This window comes from Anopheles marshallii, chromosome 3, assembly GCF_943734725.1.
Source record: "Anopheles marshallii chromosome 3, idAnoMarsDA_429_01, whole genome shotgun sequence".
In the NCBI taxonomy this organism is placed as follows: Eukaryota; Metazoa; Arthropoda; class Insecta; order Diptera; family Culicidae; genus Anopheles; species Anopheles marshallii.
This window is the reverse complement of record NC_071327.1, coordinates 41,811,813-41,832,683: the sequence shown is the minus strand read 5'-3', so window position 1 is coordinate 41,832,683 and position 20,871 is coordinate 41,811,813. Positions and strand designations below refer to the sequence as shown.

Genomic DNA, 20,871 nt, shown 5'->3' with positions numbered 1-20,871 from the left:
CCAGTATAGCTAATATAGCAAACGTTAATGACGATTGGTCAGTTACGTTACACTAACACATGGTACTCCACTACTGCACACGACACTGTTGTAAAGCAGGCTGGCTGCTAAAGATTTCCATACAGCCTACCGCTGTCCACCTTTCTTCGCAGCATCTAACAAGCCCGCAAATGTAAAAAGCAACAACAGAAAACACGGATATGCGGGTTTACAAATAACTAATAATGTTTTCAGCGCAAAAGCCAACCCAGCACTGCATATTTATTCACACATTTCTTTACTTCTTTGTACTATATCGATCACCCTTGGCCAATATCTTGCTCTAGTGCGACTGATTATGTTTTATTTTCTTTCTCTTTTAACACTGTGTGGTTCCAGACACTTCGGTTATCTACTCCATACACGTTTCCGAACGAGCTGCTCTGGACGGCTTCGCGGACGTCGAATGACTGAAAACGACGAAGACCTCGCCGATGATCACTGCAATGACGATAGCGATGAAAGCCAACCCGATTGAGTGCCTGCCTTAGCGTAAAGATGAATCTTGCTCGCTCGTAAGATTTCCGAAGGTAAGGAAAAAACTCGTTCTGTGCCTGATTCAACTCTCTATGCACGCTTCGAGCATTAGCACGAAAGGCACAGAGAATTGAACATAGCAAATCGTTGAAGAAACGTGGAATGGAATCCTGATCCCCGTCAGTACCGTGTTAGACTGAGAACAAACGTTAAGATATTTCAATCCACTTAAAAAGGGTTTCCCGAATATATGCTACAGTACTGTGATGAATTTTGGAATTGCGAATTATTTTATTTTTTTCGTACTATTTTTATTCCTTTTAACGTTAACAAGTATTTTTGGTTACAATGCGTAGATTTAGTTTTAAGAATTAATCTTGTTGGACGTGTTAAACACTTACGGCAAAGGTAGAAAAATCACCGCATAAGAATCTGCGAATAATATTACCGAATGTGGAACATTATGCTAATATGTTAATTATGTACAGATTTACAGGCCAAGGGAGGAAGCATTGTTCGCACTATTCATATCACATTGAAACAAAATAGATGTTGTTGTAGTTGTTAACTACAAATGCTACATGACATCCTGTTTTTCATTGAAAATCAATTCCATTGGCAATCTTTGCGATGAACTTAACATTGGTTCAAGGAACCAGATTTTTATCCAACAACCCGCGAATGTTTTTTTATTTAGAATATAATAATGTCTAATCATCCACATATGTTCCCTTATTGTTTGTTATTAAGTAATATGCAGATAATTAAAAGTTTGGCAATGTAACTCGAACTCTCAGGCGTTTCAAATCTTTTCCAAATTACGAATTTTGTAACGGACTAAAAACGATAAAAACACATTGCATTATTTATCTACCATTCGGCCTATTCTGTTTATTCATAGCATATCTGTTAAAGATTACAATGCAAAATGCAATGATGATATATTCATTCAATTCATCAGCGATCGTAGATTTTGCAGCACTTCAGTTGACAAAGAAAAAGTATCGCTGTTACCATCAAAATTATCAATCTCATCAAAACATTTTTGTAGCAATGCCAAACCATCGCTATCCTGTTTTTCTTTAAGGGATCCTCGATGGTCTTCACACTCATTGTAGAATTTTTGGGCGAGCTGTAAGTAGATGACAGAATATAATATTGACATAGGTTAAAACTCTATAAACGTTGCTAACTCTTACCTTAATGACACCAGGAGGAAAGTTGGCTAATTTGGCGACCTGTATTCCGAAGCTCTTCTCCATCACACCTGGCATAACATGATACAATAAAGTCATTCGTTCACCGTCGACGATAGCTTCCATGTGACAGTTTTTAACAGTCGGCACGTACGTGGCAAGGTCAGTTATTTCTTGGAAATGTGTGGCGAATAGAGTGAAGCATTTGCTTTCCTTTGCTAACCACTCAGCAATAGACCATGCTATACCGCATCCCTCGTATGTCGATGTGCCACGTCCAAGTTCGTCGATAATTACTAGAGACTTATCTGTTGCTTTACGAATAATTCCGGATGTTTCAACCATTTCTACCATAAACGTGCTGAGCCCTTTAGTAAAATTATCATCCGCACCGACACGACCCAGGATAGAATCCACGATGGACATTTCTGCACTTTGGCACGGTACAAATGCGCCGACGTGTGCCATCAGTACTGCAACGCCAACCGATCTTATGTAGGTGCTTTTACCACCCATGTTTGGACCGGTAATGATATACATGGTTGTATCTTTAGCATCGAACATTGCATCGTTAGCGATAAAGTTAACATCTTCTTGAAGTTCGAGGCACGGATGACGAATTTGTACAAGTTTCAAAACACTTGGTCCAACTTTATGCATTTTGGGCCGGACATAAGGAGTCGGTGCAGTTGAAGCGCTAACAGCAAAGCTTACCAAACAATCTAACTGGGCTATCTGGCTGTTAAGCATCGTCCATGGCTCAATGTACCCTATAGCCACACGTATCACTTCTGAAACTATTGCTTGCTGTTGTTCTTCATAAGCATTCTTCAACGTAGCAAATAACTCGCTGTAGTCCTGTAGTTTGGTTGTGGTAAACCGTACGCCACCTTTGATCGCATCTAGAACACGATAAGAATTGTTCTTGCGTATCAAAGTTTCATCCTTTAGCGTAATTCGCAAATGGAAACCATGTTGGGATACAAAGTCCAGTTTGATTGACGATCCAGCCTCTAGCCCGATATCTTTTGCTACCGCAGAAAGGTGGCGTTTCATTTTCGTATGAATTTCATCCATCTCCTGTTTCCGTTCCTGCAACTGACTATCGAAATCAGCTTTTACGAGATATTCACCTTGTTCGACCGCTTCCAAATCGATAATTTGTTCAACCATCGCCTTGAATAACTTTAAATCTGCCAAACTATCCTTGATCGGCTTGTATATATTGTTAAGCACAGCTACATTCCCAGCATCATGCATATCGAGCAGACTTAACATCCTGGGCACACGTAGTATTACCTGGTACAAACGGAAAATATCCTGCAAAGAAGCCTTGCGACGTAACAGTCGCTTAAGCACGAACATTATATCTGGCAGTTTCTTCAGGTGATTATCGTACAGCTCCGTGCGCATCGTTGTATTTTCGACAAAATACTCTACAATGTCGTGACGATCTTTGATAAGCTCATAATCTCGCAACGGTTGTTTGATCCATTGTGCCATCAAACGATGACCTTGAGGCGTGCGGCACCGATCAAGTACACCAAGCACACTCTGCCAACGGTAAGTGCTCGATTTGGTTGATGTGCCCGGTTTGGGAAAGAGATTCAGTGCTGACACTGCTGCCGCATCCAACGCAACGTAACTGTTAAGGATGATGAAAAAGATAGTAAAAGAACGTTTCTTATACTAGTTTAGAAGGTACTTCTAATTATTTACCGGTTCGAATCAAGAGAACTCAGCTGGAATTGGCCGTGATTCGCTATCTCGTTTGTTAGTTCAAGATATGTTAAAGCCACGCCAAGCGCACTGATTGCGACCGCCTTTGATGCCTCGGGTATGGTATTTGCATTTTGCTTTTGTCCCTCTCGGAAACGAAGCAATTTGTTCAAACATTCGATAATCTCTGGTTTCTCCATCGTGAATTCCTTGGCTTTTCGAGTTGTAATAATCACATTGTTTCTCTTCATTATTTGTTCGATACGCTCGTACTAAATGACAAATTCGAGAAGAGAAAGGAAATTAAACAATGGTCAGAAATTAAATCTTACTCCACAAAATCACCTCTCCTGTGGTGTTCGGAAGTAGACATTCTTTAGGGCTCAACTGGACTATTAGAGCCTCTAACTCAGTGCAGAAATCATCGTCAACAAACTCGATCACACCCATACGCCTTTCGTTTACGTCCACGAAACCCAGACCAACCATCCGCTGCTTCAATTCTTGGCGAACGTGTAAAGCAATCAGAGCCGATCCGTTCACCATTTCATTATTGTGGTTGAACAAAACGTCTTCGAAGTGAGCCAGATTACCTGGAGACCCTTTGTACTGGATTGACCATTCGTTCTCAAGTTTCTTTTTCGAAGATTTTGTGTACACTTCTATGCGATAATTGCGCACAAGCAGCAGCTCTCGTATCAGGCCTTCGAAATTGTTTTTGCTTAAAGAAACGTATGGCAGTTGGTGATCATCGATTTCCATTATCTTTATCACGTTCGTAGACTTAAACAGTATTTTCGCCACAAAGACTGCATCTTCGCCATGACAACTGTAGTAATCCGATCGATCAAAAATACGCACTGTGCTGGCAGGTTTCTGTAAAAGGTAACACAAAATTAAACGTTAGTAGATAATATGAAGCGAACATAGCGTGCATACCTCGCCCAATGCTGTGAAGAACTCCATAAATGTTCTCTGCTGTGGTTTGTCTGCAAGGAGAAATAGATTGTTACAGAATGTAACGTAATAGTTGTGTGAAATTGCATACCTAGGTTGAGGCATTGCAGAGGTTTCAAATTAGACATGGCACTGCACGAGAAAAGCACTATATTCGTAATTAAGTTTACAGAAAATCACAACGCAAATTTAGCGATACGTTTGATTACAAGAGCGGGAAACGCGCGAATGTTGTGTTTTGTGAATGTCTGACAGTTATGTTACTAGGCTATACTGCTTCGTTGAAATGTTCAGACATTAAAAGCATGGGTGGTTTATACGAATTAAAACGTAAAAATTCTTGAAATTGGTAAAATAGATACTTTGTTGAGATTACCATTATTTTTATATGATGTTATTCTTAAAATAACTAAGGCTCTTCTGAGCAACATCTACATTTAATGAAAATTTATTTACTTTCGAATCCTGAATAATATTTACCTAGATTAAAGTGCAATCTTGAAACTGCAAAAAGAGCATCCAGGAAGTTTAATTGTAGCATACTGATCTACTGATGATTCTGAGAACTATTTGAAGTTTATTTCAAACTGATTATATTAAATTTATTTAGTAATAACAAAATAAATACATTTGTAGAGCATACTGCCCCACACTACTGCTTTACAGGGCAAACGTATTTAGAATGATAACATTTTTTCAACAAGTTCTAAAAATTTTCGCAAATACGCATACATACAAAACACGCCATAACGCGCATGCGTAACGATGTGACACAAAAAAGACACACGCGAGAAACAAGGCAGCAACATTCTTCAACAGTGTTCTGCTTGTAGAAAGGCATAAGGATATTTTTGGAGCTTTCATGCAAGGTACATTACGTTTTGAGTTCGAGTTTCTAGTTCGAGCTTCGTGCATATGTGAGAAATGTTGAACGCGACAATGATAAAAATACTTACTGGAAATAGTTGTTGCTCAAACTATCACCTCTAAAGTGGAACAAGATATCCAGTATTTGGCTTATGCTTTATTCGCCAAAGCAAAACCATAGGTGTGTACAGAATGTAAATTAGTGTCGATGTGGAAACAATCTCGTCCAAATGTAATTACAATGTTGAAGTTATGTTGTGATGTTTTCGCTAAAGTGATAATAACTCAAAAACATCGCAAATCATATCTTTTGCACATGTTTTTTGCCCTTGTATCAACCTGCGTCTTGATTGAAGCCCAAAGAGATTATGTAAATTAAATGAAAAGTTACCGAAAAAGCTTCATGCTAGACTATAAAAAAATCTGGCCAAATTACAGCGATTCAACAGTTAGTCGTTACAGAGTTGTTGCTACCATAAACAACTTTATGAAAAACACGAACAGTGATTTCTGTGGCATCTTTCATCGGTATCAGTTCATTTTTGCTCTTCACACGAATTAAGGCCTAGGACGTTCCATATCTGACTGGTGGCTGGGGGATGAAATATTTGATTATGTTGATGGAATAATTACATCACTACCTGAAGTGGTGTGTGAAGTGCAATTCGCACACGCCAGAGCAGAATAGAATATTAATGATCGAGCATAAGTGTTCAACTAAGATTTAACGAACAAAACAGTTACGCATATGCATATTACTTACAATGCATTGCTCGATTAGTGTTAGAGAAGTAACTAATTCAACTGTCGATTTTACAGGTACAAATTGGTGTTAAATTAATTCGTCATATAATTAAAGTACACGGTCTACTACAGCCTTTTAGCTCAACTGTTTTATAGAGCAAATTAGCAAAATGAAAAATAGAGCTTTAAAGCCCAATTATAGTTATTTTAGCGAAACATATAGCAGTGTAAGTATTGCCATCCATTGTTAACATTGTGGAGCGAGAATTCAGAACATTTCAGTAATTCGTTTATTATTGTACATTACAGGTAACATGCTTCGTGCAGTACCCCACAGTGTTCTGCATGCTGTTAGCAGTCCTATTTGTCGGTAGCGTAAATGGAGCAAATCAGCTGCATATTGGCGGAATCTTTCCAATAGGAGGAAAGGGTGGTTGGCAGGGAGGACAGGCATGCATGCCAGCTGCCAAGCTGGCCCTACAGGATGTGAATGAAAACCCAGACCTTTTGCCAGGGTTCAACTTAACGCTTCACAGTAATGATAGCGAGGTGATTGTGGAATTTACATACTAGAAACTATTCTGCTTAACAAATCTAATGCTGATTTTCTCCTGTACATCTGCAGTGTGAACCAGGTCTTGGAGCAAGCGTAATGTACAACTTGCTATACAATTCACCACAAAAGCTGATGCTGTTAGCGGGATGCAGTACAGTTTGTACGACGGTAGCAGAGGCAGCTAAAATGTGGAATTTAGTTGTGGTAAGAAGACTGAGTTACAGTTTATTTCAATATTCTTTTTTACAATAATTTTTATGGTATATCTGTTGTTGATACGTTTTAGTTATGCTACGGAGCTTCCAGTCCGGCTCTATCCGATCGCAGTCGATTTCCTACGCTGTTTAGAACTCATCCATCGGCTACAGTCCATAACCCTACTAGAATTAAACTGATGCAAAAGTTTGGCTGGTCAAGGGTGGCAATCCTGCAACAAGCAGAGGAAGTCTTCATATCGGTATGTGAATTATGTATTTCTAAATTACTAGTAGTACTAGCTTCATATTCAATCTTTAACGTCATCAACATAAGTAGATTGATATTGTTATTGATATGGCATATTTCATACACAGTGGCCAACATTTAAATTCTTACGATAACCAAAACTTCAATCTGATCATCATCATGGATCATGTCCATCTCTGAACACAGAATCGTTAATAAGCAATTAAGAGCAATTAAATTTAGTGATAACCTGTCATTTAGCTTGGCAACAAGTAAAAATCTACCAATACATCATTCTACGATTAAAGTCTCTCAGATTCATCAGTCTGCTTATTAAACTGGTTAAAACTTGTAGATCAAATATTCGACGGAGTATACGTGCACAGACCCGATTTTTCAATTTTCCCGTTACTGTGCTCATACCAATTATCTTTAGGCGCCGTATTTCAGTTATTTGCAATGATCATTTGCTGCATGACATTCGAGTTTAATTGTTCGTCTCATTTAATTGATATCCACCATTTACCTTCTGTATTCCGTTCCAGATCCTTTCTTTAATTTCTAACTCCTTCCTCCTTATCTTTAGTATTAACCTTAAATAGAAATTACTTTGTAGTTTGCCCATGAGGCATTTATTTAATAATTAATAATTTTATACAGAAAATCGTTGCTCGAATCTAATATAAACCGGCCTCGAGTATCAAGCACTTAACATCATCCTAAATGGCAAAACAGTCTTGCTTTCATATTTATAACTGGTAAACGTGCTTGTCCACCTTTTCCTAAATCGTTCTTCAAAACGTAAATGTATCCACCCTCATCCCCAGACGTCACACCTAATCCATTTCTAGTCGCACCGATGCATTTTTGCGTGCACTTTTGCTTGCGCACTTTTCATTCCCCGTCTCACTTATTCGACTTCCACGTCTCGTTGTCCTTGTTTTCTGATTCCGTGTAAAATCTTTTTTTTTAATCCCTACCCCATCTCGATGCTGATGTATTAACCTACTATAGCCTACTATAGCTCTTAGTTTTATAGTAATTTGAAGTATATATAAAGCATCTATTTGGTTCCTTGCGGTGGACATATTTAGGCTGCAAATAATTGTACTCTTATGTAACAAATTACATACTTTATTGAATAACTTAACCCTATAACATTTACCAACCAATGATGAGTACAAACAAGTTTATAATGATACGTTTTCACAATTTTCTTGCAGACTGTAGAGGATTTAGAAACCAGATGCAAAGATGCCGGCATCGAAATAGTGACAAGACAATCATTTCTATCCGATCCAACGGATGCAGTACGAAATTTACGACGGCAGGATGCACGTATCATAGTGGGATTGTTCTATGTGGTGGCAGCACGGCGAGTCCTTTGCGAGATGTATAAACAGCAACTATATGGAAGGGCTTATGTGTGGTTCTTTATTGGTTAGTACTAGTATTGAATCAAAACCGAAAAGTTTGAACTGGGATGTGTACATTATCGATCCTAACCATTTTTAAAGGTTGGTACGAGGACAATTGGTACGAGGTAAACCTGAAGAACGAAAACATTTCATGCACCAAAGAACAGATGAGGATGGCTGCCGAAGGACATTTAACAACGGAAGCGCTAATGTGGAATCAGAACAATCAAAAAACGATATCAGGAATGTCATCAGAGGATTTTCGGTACGGTGAGATAGTCACTGAGGGTTGAAATTGTTGGAAACGATTTGCATGATGTTGTATCTTTTAAGAAAACGTTTGAATGCTGCACTAATTGAGGAGGGCTACGATATCAGCCACAATCGCTATCCGGAAGGTTACCAGGAGGCTCCACTCGCATACGATGCGGTGTGGAGTGTGGCATTAGCATTTAACAAAACGATGCAAAGGCTGACGGAGCAAAACTCGGGTAAAAATCTGAAAGACTTCACGTACACTGATAAGGAAATAGCAAACGCCATTTACGCCGCCATGAACTCGACCCAATTTCTAGGCGTATCGGTAAGAGAACCGTTTTGTGCAACCGTATTGCAGACTGGGTAATGCAATAAACAATATTTACTTTTCGTTTAACAGGGTGTTGTTGCGTTCAGTTCGCAGGGTGATCGTATTGCGTTGACTCAGATTGAGCAAATGATTGATGGACAGTACTACAAGCTAGGATACTACGACACACAAGCCGACAATCTTACCTGGTTTAACAAGGAGAAATGGGACGGAGAAAAGGTTATTCTTCTAATTTTTTATTGTATTCTTCTAATGTATATGACAATATGATTCATACGCATTGCAGGTCCCCCAAGATCGTACGATTGTAAGACGGGTTTTGAGAACAGTTTCTTTACCACTCTTTATCTGCATGAGCACAATATCAAGTTTTGGCATACTGGTAGCAATAACACTCATCATATTCAACATTTGGCACAGACATCGAAGGTAACACACAAAGAAGTGCTTTACATAACAGCACACAAAATTGGTAATAATGTTATTTTTTTTTATGAAATTCAGAGTTATTCAATCGTCACATCCCGTGTGCAATACCATCATGCTTTTTGGAGTGATCATCTGTCTCGTATCCGTCATCTTGTTGGGTATTGACGGACAATTTATAACTGCGGATAACTATCCAAAAGTATGTCTTACTTCAGTGTGACAAAGGAACGTTAGGTTGCAGAATAATGAATCATTTCCAATGTTTCCCCGATGACAGGTTTGCCAGGCTAGAGCATGGATCCTGTCGACAGGGTTTACCTTAGCGTACGGAGCCATGTTTAGCAAAGTATGGCGTGTGCATCGCTTTACAACGAAAACTAAAACGGATCCAAAGGTTTGTTAGATATTCATTTTCCGAAGATCTAGTAACTCACATTTCATGTGTAGCAAATGTCTCAGAACAGCACTGAATTAATTAAATTGTTTCACATTAACGAACAGAAAAAAGTGGAACCATGGAAATTGTACACAATGGTGTCTGGACTATTGATGGTGGACTTGGTTATACTACTGACATGGCAAATGCAAGATCCTCTACAACGAAGGCTAGAAACATTCCCCCTGGAGGATCCGATTTCTTCGAATGATGATGTTAAAATACGACCTGAGTTGGAGCACTGTGAAAGCCACAACAATTCCGTTTGGTTAGGTAAAGTACTTAAAGTTTTTTTGATTCTATTTTAACAAAGTAACATGAATACTATGGCAGTAATTGTTTAGTAAGCGTTAAATTTTCTTACTCAACATTGGGTAAGAGGTCGCAGAAGGAAATATTTCACTACCAGTGCGAATTGTACACATAATGCAACCTTCTGTTATAAGCAATACATCCTGCTAGAATTAAGTATTTGAAACTGCGTAGAATGCTAACATTATGATACGCTTGCTTTCAGGTGTGATTTACGGCTTTAAGGGATTGATACTAGTGTTTGGACTCTTCTTGGCATATGAGACACGTTCCATCAAGGTGAAGCAAATAAACGACTCTCGTTACGTAGGAATGAGTATTTACAACGTGGTAGTGCTATGTTTAATCACTGCACCGGTTGCTATGGTGATAGCGTCACAGCAAGATGCGTCCTTCGCCTTTGTTGCGTTGGCTGTCATATTTTGCTGTTTCCTCAGTATGCTACTAATATTCGTGCCGAAGGTAAATGCATGATGGAATGATGTCTGGACTGTCTGGAAATATACCACCTGTACGCATTTGTTTTGCTGTTATATACGCTTCAGGTAATCGAAGTTCTACGCCATCCTAAGGACAAGGTCGAGTCTAAATTCAGCACTGATACAGGAATTTCTAAGGAAGACGAAGAACGCTACCAAAAATTGATATCCGAAAATGATGATCTCCAAAAATTAATCGCTCAAGTAAGTGAACATGAGAAAACAAATCGTAGCGTGCAAGTCCACATTCATGCATTACACTCATTTTAGAAAGAAGATAAAATCCGATTACTGAAACAGCGACTCACGGAACGGGAATCGAAGAATCCTGCTCAACCTTTTAATGAATCTCTAAATGGTAACACCGTCGGTGCAGTACAATTTAATCGATCATCTTCAACCGCTCTAGCTCAAAAGTAATGTAAATGCAGCATCAACAGCAGTAACGTGAATGCGTAAGGCATCCTAAAGATTAATGCTATCCGTGTACTACTACCATGAAACGAAAGTATTGATGACGAACAATTGAAACATATTATTATAACATATAAATTGACAAGCAAAAATGCATATTAGCAAACGAAATGTATCGAAATAGTGAAATTACATCCTTGAAAGCAAATATCTTAGGGAACGAGAAAAGAAAAAAATATTGAAATCAATTTTCTGCTACGTTGGGAAACATGAAGCGTAACGAGCAACAAGCAACTCCGAACAGTGTATATTTTAACAAAAATAAAACAAAACACACACTCACATCCGTGTTATTCCTTCTCCAAACAATGTAGCACATGGTTTTTATAATGTTTGCACGGAGCTAGGCAAAAGAAAAATGGATATGATCATGACATTCAACGTGCATCGCATTAATTCTCCAGTGAACCCCCGAAACGTGAGTTTGATTACAAAATGTACAATCTCATCGATCGGTACATTCCACAGGGCTCACGAAGAACCTGTTATTCTAAGTGTATTTTTATATCTGAGAGTAATAGAATAGTACTACATTATTCATCACCAATAGCAATTTAAAGTCTTGCAAGAAACATTAGTTTATAGTTCTAAACAACAAAGTTCAAACATCTCAAAAATTCATCCGATGTAAAATCTAGAATTAGAAATCGTATGGCTCAAAAAACCGATGCATGTACAAAAGTAGCAAAAATATGGGTCACTCTTACCCATGGATCGATCTGGTGGAAAAGAACAATTATGTGTACGTATTCAATTGATTGATCCGCTGTGGATCACGCCCTTGACATTTTGATTCGCACTGCTCATGTGAAGCAAGCAGCATGAAATGTATGTTACATACCAATCAACAATCGCGAGGCAATGCAGAAGAACACACATTGGCAGAAAAATGATATTTTTCATGCTACGCTAAGGTTGTTGCACAAACTTGCAAAGAATAATTCATATGGATGAGCATACTGTAATGCCCATATGCGCTGGAAGTATCTGCGCGTTCTGTGAACGTACAACCTGTAAAGCCATTACCGCTCACACACCATTACATCACCGATTCATAGTTTTGTTACCTTTAAAGCGAATTTTTCTATTTGTCCATGTTCACCGAAACGTAACGTAACAGTTAACGTTCTAGGACAGGACGGGACGGGATACTTGAATGCAATAATGTCAGAATATGACCCAATGAAAAAATTAAAGGGTTAAAGGTAGCATTTTGTCACATTCTTTAATTGTGAACTATTTCACAGAAGCTAGCGCATTTTAACTGGATTTTCTACAGTGAAAATTAGTATAAGAAAGAAAAAAACATATACACCAGTACAATTTATGTAATCACCAGGAAATAAGTTCAACGACTGATCGATTGTCTGTAGTTGATTGATGGCTGGTTCAACCTTCCTCGCTACCGACTAGACACAAGCTCCGAAAAATCTTCTCCACGACAAAGTAGTTCACGCTACCGTACTGTGTGAGTCGTAATGGAACGGTGTAAATGAATGGCCGGCTGACGTACCTCGTTTTGGAATTGGATTTGGATGCCGATCGGATGATGTTTGAATATTAAACTACTTCCAATTGATCCCTTCACATCCTGCCCGCCCTCGGCGTTTCCCCTGGGGGCGAGTGTCAGCAGCTCGGAGTAGTGTTCCCCACATCCATGTGAACTGAACAAATAGCAACAGAAAGACGGTAAGCACGCTAAAACGGAAAAGAAAAGAAAAAAAAACCCAACACGGTGGTACGCGCTCAAACCCAAGTTTATAATTTAGAAGATCGCGATCGTGATCGTTCGTCACGTAAAGACAAGTGATCTTATGCAATTCAAGAGGAACTATGCCTCTCGATGTTTTCATCACTAGCCCAACTTACTTTATCTGTTAAATCGATGCCAGTGCCAGCGAGAAACCATTCAAAATGGAGTACACATATATTTGTATAGATTTCGATTTAAAAATGTTTCCTGTCGATTGTGGTATACCCGCAACTAGAATAAAAGTTCCGATGGTGTTAAGCTATTTCTTTTTTCGCAACAACCATCAACAACGCTAGGTGGATCGATCAAATTGATTTCAGATTTAGTACAAACATAAGCCTGAGCTTGATTGCCAGATGAAGATCACAGGGTAGAGAGAGAGAGAGAGAGAGAGAAAGAGAAAAGGAAAGAAAAAGAAAAACGGAAAGAGGAACACAGGGAAAAACACTGCGATGAAACTAAACCGGTACGCGTCGTGGGTTCGTGGATGCCGCGATGATACAGCGGCCGCTTGGTAGTAGCCGGTTTTACGAGAGCCCCAGCCTCTGCACACAGCCGATGATCGCTGCTTTTGTCGCTGGATAGGCTTTCTCGTATGCAAACACGCTTGTGCCATCAATTGGCGATTGTTCGTGGTGCTGTTCGGACGCGTCCGCGCATATTGGTGCTTGTTTTTCTTGGTGCATTGGTAGAACAAACTGTGACAGCGATCGTTTGGTGCAGTGCATAATAGAGGATCGTTTATAAAACAAAACAACAGCTCAGTGATGAAACTCGGGTCACATAGGTTGGTGCTTTCAATTGCCGCTCTAGGGGCGCTGTTGTTGCTACCCGATGCGTATGGTGTGAAGCTTAAGGAAAAGTTTAAGTGGCGTGAGGTATCCTTCGCCTGGCCTTCGGAAGATGTTAAGCAGGAGGCATTAACTGCCGGAAAATATATCGTACACAACAATCTCCCACTCGGTCTAGAACGCTGGCGAGACAAACTGTTTATCACGGTTCCAAGGTAATAACAAAATAACAACTATTAACAACAACAGTACAAGTTACACGGTGTTAGTGAAAGCATGCTGTTTCCTATGGAGAAGCGTTCTTCAGTTGTTTTCGTGCGTTAATCATTGCGCTTGGTCGGTGATCGGTGCTTTTACAATTATTATTCTAGTTCTAGTTATAGTTGCATGTTAAAAATTTGTACAACGACTATAACTTGCTAGGAGATTAGCAAAACCTTCATTTAAATAATTGGTCACATAGTAGGAAGGATCTCACGTAGCGCATGCGCCCAATGCTGAGGATTAAATTATTGCCTGACATTAGTAAACTCATAGAAAGTGTATGAAGCCACACCTAGTTTAGCAGTGGTCGTAGAGACAACTTCTACACAGAACAAACGAACAGTGCTGTTAAAAAAAAAACTGGTTTACAGCACCACCGAACAATTCCTTCCGTGAGATTGAGTTAAAGTCACTGACACTGAAGCATGAATTAAGCTGCTTAACACGTTCAATGTTCTTGAGCGAAACGAAAGGGGTTGCCCTTGAAAGGCTGCCTCATTGGAAGAAGGTATAAATGTCAACTGCTTCCTTGCGAAAACGAAAAATTCCTTGCGCTCATGCCCTGCTTAAATTCACTTTGCAAAGGACGTAAACATAGTTTCTTACCTTGACGAAAAGAGGCTGTCGAAAAGTTTCTGTAATTTACGGAACGCTGTGGATAATTGCGGCGTCCCGGTGGCATGATGGTAGCGGCGGAGTTCTTCACACGAACGGACAGGACCAAAATCCCATCCAAACCAATCCCCCGTACGCAAGACTGACTACCCATCTACGGGTAAATAAAGTCACAGGAAGCCAGAAATGACAGGCCTAGGCCTCTTGAGGTTGTTGTTGCCGATACAGAAAAAGTAGATAGTTAATTTAATTAGCCTTAACGATATCTGAGCCTAAGATAGTTTAGTCTTATTCCTCGTTTTTGGGATAATAAAATAAATGTTCATTCAATGTTCTAAAAACTACACATGTGTACACACAGATGGAAGTCAGGTGTAGCAGCGTCACTGACGTACGTTAACGTGTCCGACGGAATGAGTCCCGATTTACACCCTTACCCGGGATGGGACGAAAATCAACTTCCTACAGGTAGCGTATACAGTTTTTAGATAATTATCAAGCCTCTTTTCGCCGTTTCAAATGTTGCCTACCTACACCTTGTCTTACCGGCTTTCAGAGCGCAATGGAGCATCAGACGAAGGATCAAGCTACTTGAAGAATAATGCATCCATCATTTCCACCTTTCGGGTTCGTGCCGATGAGTGCGATCGTCTATGGGTTATGGACACCGGGCTTGCAGATATTCTCGGCGATGCTGTTCAATACGCTCCACCTTCGCTTGTACTATTTGACTTGTATACGGACAAACTCATTCGGCGACACTTTTTCAACAGTACCTTACTTAAGGAAGATTCATTCTTTGCGAATGTCGTAAGTACCAAACAATAATTGAACGTTGAAGCTGTGTCATCCTGCCAAACTCTTTCATTTGCAGATCGTTGACACAGAGCGAGGAGATTGCGACAATGCTCATGCCTACATACCGGACCTGGGAAGCTATGCGGTGATCGTGTATTCTCTGGCTGAAGATCGATCGTGGCGCGTTAAGCATAACTTCTTCCACTTTGATCCGCTCGCGGGAGACTATAACATCGGTGGTGTCAACTTCCAATGGACGGACGGTGTGTTTGGTATGGCAGTGGGTAAACGCTTGCAGGACGGTACCAGACCCGTGTACTTCCACGCCTTTTCCAGCACTAAGGAGTTTATGGTATCGAACACGGTGCTGAAAAATGAATCGTATGCGCAGAGTCCCCAGGCGTACTATGACTACAAACTGTTGGGTGACCGTGGACCAAACTCGCAATCGTCTGCCGAATTCTATGATTCGGAAACGGGTGTCATTTTCTACACGCAAGTCAACAAGGACGGTGTTGGTTGCTGGAATACGGTCATGCCACTTACCGCAGACACTCAGGGACTGGTTGATTCGGACAGCGATGCGCTTGTGTTTCCGAACGATCTGAAGGTGGATAACGAGGGAACACTGTGGGTACTGTCTGATCGGTTGCCCATGTTTATTTTCACCAGCTTGGATGCAGAGCAGTACAACTATCGCATTTTGGTGGGAGATACTCGAGACATCATCAAGGGAACACCGTGTGATAAGTAAGCAGATAAATCTACATAACTCAAAACAAACAAGCACTAAGCTCTCTTTCAGAACAACGCTTCTTTACCAATAAAAGTAACGAACATTACGACGTTAAACTGTTTCTATACCCAAACTGGATAACTACACTAAATCCTTCTATTTTAACTCCGAAAGTGGTAGATTATTGAATTTTTATTCAATCTCTTTTTTACCGGCATGTCAAATATGCCAAATGTTAAAATTTCAATTAACATTAGAATTCAAAGTGGTATTGAACAGAGAAACTGATTTTATCTCTCTCTTATCTCTTTAACACACCAAATTTTACTTTAGAAGGTTATGAAATCAATGCCTTAACAACCTAGAATAATATCATCCGAAACTACAGTCTTATTTCTTTATTTTGACAATATTGAAAAACAAATATTTGAGTAATATATAATAATTCCACTACCAAAAAATTATCACTGCATTAGTTTGTTTTGACGATCAGCTGTTAACGATGAACATTACATCACCGGTGAAAGTGCAACTACATATGTGCAATCTACGCTGCTCGGATGCGAAAAAGAGACAACAGAAACTTACGCATAATGACGTCATAACTATGCGCCAGAGAAAGATGGAGAAATTGCCTAGCGTAGCAAGAACGAAACAAAAGAACATTTTCTAATTTTCGCCCGTAAAACCTTTAGCGAATGAATGAATAGTTTCAGCAGAAATCATGAAAAATTTTCCGTTTTTAACTTGCAATTGAGGCGAAAATGAAACATGGCCGTGAAAACATACGATACCTAGGCGAAACATAGATAAAATAAGGAAACAGATAAATGACAACAGGTGGCGCTATCATCGGAGCACTCTAGCGGCCGACATTCGTCAAGCTAATTCGTCCGACGTTAGCGACATTGTGTTTATTTTCTGTGGCTATTTTTGTTGACCTAGGCTATTTTGATATTTTTCATCAATAAATTTCACAGTTTCGAAACAGTGAAATATTTCCTCATTACGGCATAGTGGTAACCTACAATCACCCTTGAAATTAAACTTTCATAGATACACGGGACTGCCTGTACTAAATTCAAATTTTTTGAGAGGTACTTAAATGGAAATAGAATAAACACAAATTTCAATTCTTTGGTTGTTGTTAGGGTAAGAATGCGATTGTATCAACAATTACCATAAAACATTTAGACATAGCGCCGTACAAAGCTTGAAAGTGCTCGCTCTAACCGCTATCTCTCTCCTGCTTGCTCCCATACGGAATGAGCACGTTCATCGAAGCTTCTCGTTGATGAATTCTCTCACGCTGTACACTTCCCCACCGTAACTCTCCCACACATGTACACGTAGCGCACATCGATCTTGTACGAATAGGTGGGTTGATTAAGTTTGTCCTCCTCGCACACGTGTTTTTTTCTCCGTCACGCATCGTTGATTAAAAAATATATGAAACATTGGAGTGAAGTTATGGTCACTTAAAGTATGCACGTATTTCACACATCATTAGATACTGTGCGTAGTAGCACTTTGCCTTCCGTACATTTTGCGCAGATTATCTTTCATTGCGCAGTACAAAACGCTAACAATTCTCGAGTAGCCGGTTCCTATTTAGTACATAACAGTAAAATGTAAAGCGCTGTAAGTATTGCGCTGGATTCGAGACTCCTTGCAATTGAAATAGATCAAGTAGCTGGCGACGAATATGATTCGCGCAAGGAACTGGACACCAGAAAAGGTTGAATAAGGAACGAGATGGATATGTATCTCTGGGAGTCTGACCGTACAGACCTTAAACTTTCAGCTCTCAGTCCCCATTGAAGATAGATCTTGCAATAGATCACCACTGATATCTCTGACCGATGGTTTGCTCTCGACTCCACATTGGTGTCGCTGGATGGCATGGCCAGAGGATGGTTGAAGCATTTTACGAGTTAAGAATTAAAGCATTGCTTTGACAATCCGCGAATATGCTGGAAAGATTCAGCATATTCATATGCAAGTTCGAAAGGAAAGCACAGCATTGTATGCCATTATGGTTCGCAACACCTTATGAACAGCAAACGAATAACAACTGCCTTAACACTACAAGCCTTATGCAATACTGGCCTCAACGAAAGCAACATTGGCAATTTTGATCGGCATCAGAATATTATAGCTATAATCGAATTACTCAACAATTCCCTATGTAACTTCTTTACCTATTTTGTACGGTATTGTACCACATTGTGCCGTGTGCGTATGCGGTGCCGTTATCTAAGCGAGTACGCGTGTACATGTTCATACATTTCATACATACATACTCTACGATCTACGATCGATGTGTAGCAACTAATACGGTAGGGAAAATTGCTACGAGTATCTTTTTTATTTTTGTGCTATTGCATTAAATACACCAGACATTCTCAACCTAAGCAGTAGTAGACTATCATTTTATCATTATTTTTTCACGATAAATACTGCGGTGAGAAATAAGTCAAAATTTTAAAAATATGAATTCATTACATTTTCAAATATTTGCAGTATCAGCATTTCGATCGTTTCCCGCTGAGAGCCCCCACAAGCGCAAATCCACCATTGCCTTTTGGACAGTTTTTCTGTACCAATTCACGGTACTGGCTACTGGCTACTTAGCAATCAGTCTAGAGCTGCAATTAAGCCTAAGATATCGTTCAGTTCAGCAAAAAGGATAAAGAAAGTTCAATAGCACATAGCTTAGATACAATTTGATCCTCAACCCACGCTGTATTGCTGCATGAAAGTTATAAGCAGCCTACGGAATGCTAAACGGCCGCAACAACGTTGCTAATGTGTTCAATGAATTGCCGAATGAATATTTTCGCCATAGCAAAGATTACAGATCAATAGCCAATTTTGATGACTATTTGTGACTTTTATCATCTACAAATTTGTTGTTCTCGGATGCCAATGTGTTCGATTCCTTCAAAGGCTTTAATTGGGATTGACAAATAAGTTATCAGTAGATTTGCCTATTTTCTCCACACAATCATTAAAACTCTCAGTTAATTCTACTATTTTGATTCGTTATTCTCTCTGTTCTCTCGACTCCTAAATAAACTGCACCTAAAACGATTAATCTTCAGAAAGTACATTCTTAACATTTCCTTTCTTAATTATTAATATATTAAACAATATTAGAGACCATATTCTATTAGCTCTTTTTTAAATCTGTGTCATATAATTATACGTATATAGATATAAATAATATATTTACATACATACATATATGTATATATATTTTCATTTGCAGATTCCTTCTATCGTCTATCGTCCCTTTTACTTATGGAAAATTGTTATCCTCAAAACAACAAAGGTTGTCAAAAAATGGTTTGTAAAACTGAAAGTTTGCAACAATTTAGTCGTAAACAAACTAATATAACATATTGCAGTCTTGAAACAATTAACTGGTCGAAAAGCTAATTGTTCCATCCTATTCCATTCCATTTCAGGGCGCATAAATTTTACATTCAAACTGAACATTGATCATTTTCTTAAATTGCCCCTGCTTCAGAAAAGGTGAAAGCTGAGCATCTTTAAGCCGACTGTTGTTGTTTTGTTTTTTTTTTCCACCCTGCTTTTGCCATTTTGTTTCATCACAATTCATCACTGTTTCATTCATTTACGATAGTGTAATAAAACGTTTCACTACATATCTTGTCCGGCCATTCTTGCAGGGTTTAGGTTGTAAAGTAAGCAAATCAGTAGTTCTACAAGCTGATCGATGTACATTGAACCTTTGGGTTGTAACATCAGCTAGAGAAAGGAAAGGAATAATGCAAGGTCAGCGTTTAATTGAACATCGGAGGAAAACTTCAAATTTATGTTTTATTTACAACCGCCTGAAACGAATATTCGTGTAAATATGGAGTCAAACATTGATCAATCGCTAATCGTTATCAAAAAGAGGTTGAAACGTTTTGTTTACTTTTTATATCTTTCTATTTCTATGTACTCTTAGTACATTCATATTAGTTATTAGAACGATAAAGTACATTGTAAAAATATAAATTTCTTAGAATATATTCATGTTTATTCAGCTCGAAACCGTTTGTTTAAACAAAGCAAGATGAAAAAAAATATATATTCCTGTTCCTGCCCACAATGATATCCTCTCATGCCAATGCATGTTCAATACACATTTTAAAACTTGCTGAAATTATTGTTTGTAAACAGGGTGTACAAAAAGATCTCTTCCTGTAGGATACGTTTTTAGATGTATAGATGTGTTTAATCATGTGTTTACGCTGCATACGTAAATAACAATTATGGCCAATGTTTCTTATTCGTAAAATGCTGCTAATTCCTTGATTAGTGTTTCTTATTCGTTAACGTTAAACAACGCCGAAATTTGTACGCCAGATTAAAATAAACATTAAATACGATACCACCAAGTCATTTAACGACAAGTCTCTGTCTTCAAAGAAGTATGAATCCCTGTGGAATTGCTACCATTCAACTTGCTTCTTGCATATAAGTACATTTCGCCACATAATTAGATAGCTACAAAATTCAATTAACAATATTTTAGCAAAACGTATTTTTCAATGAATCTCTCTTTGTTTTACTTCAACGTTCGTTTGGAGACATCGGGGAATGTATAGAAAATTTGCCGATTCAGAATAAACTACGTTTCGAATGATGGTACAAAATGTTGCACAAATATATGGTATGTAAGCCAAATTTATATCCATTACGTGAGGTTACGGTATAACAACCGTGATGAGCGGTAAGCAGCATCTCTTTAGCTCAGAAACAAT

The 20,871-nt window shown here is 38.9% G+C and overlaps 2 protein-coding genes and 1 pseudogene across 2 annotated transcripts; 2 read left to right on the top strand and 1 right to left on the bottom strand.

Moving 5' to 3' along the window:
- Positions 1-1,465: 1,465 nt before the first annotated feature.
- On the bottom strand, positions 1,466-4,516 carry LOC128713396 (DNA mismatch repair protein spellchecker 1). Its single transcript, XM_053808253.1, has 6 exons — positions 4,480-4,516; positions 4,371-4,420; positions 3,777-4,307; positions 3,432-3,703; positions 1,716-3,357; positions 1,466-1,648 (listed from the first exon to the last, which is right to left on the bottom strand). Exons 1-6 carry the CDS (start codon positions 4,514-4,516, stop codon positions 1,466-1,468), a joined length of 2,715 nt encoding a protein of 904 aa, XP_053664228.1.
- Positions 4,517-6,169: 1,653 nt separating this feature from the next.
- Positions 6,170-11,082, top strand: LOC128715707 (gamma-aminobutyric acid type B receptor subunit 1). The gene is made up of 15 exons (XM_053810618.1): positions 6,170-6,226; positions 6,309-6,548; positions 6,625-6,759; positions 6,842-7,012; positions 8,223-8,439; positions 8,517-8,682; positions 8,751-9,000; positions 9,076-9,225; positions 9,293-9,435; positions 9,511-9,634; positions 9,713-9,829; positions 9,937-10,144; positions 10,389-10,645; positions 10,729-10,866; positions 10,933-11,082. The coding sequence occupies exons 1-15, from the start codon at positions 6,170-6,172 to the stop codon at positions 11,080-11,082; spliced, it is 2,523 nt and encodes an 840-aa protein (XP_053666593.1).
- Positions 11,083-13,656: 2,574 nt separating this feature from the next.
- Positions 13,657-16,111, top strand: LOC128714073 (L-dopachrome tautomerase yellow-f-like; annotated as a pseudogene).
- Positions 16,112-20,871: the final 4,760 nt, after the last annotated feature.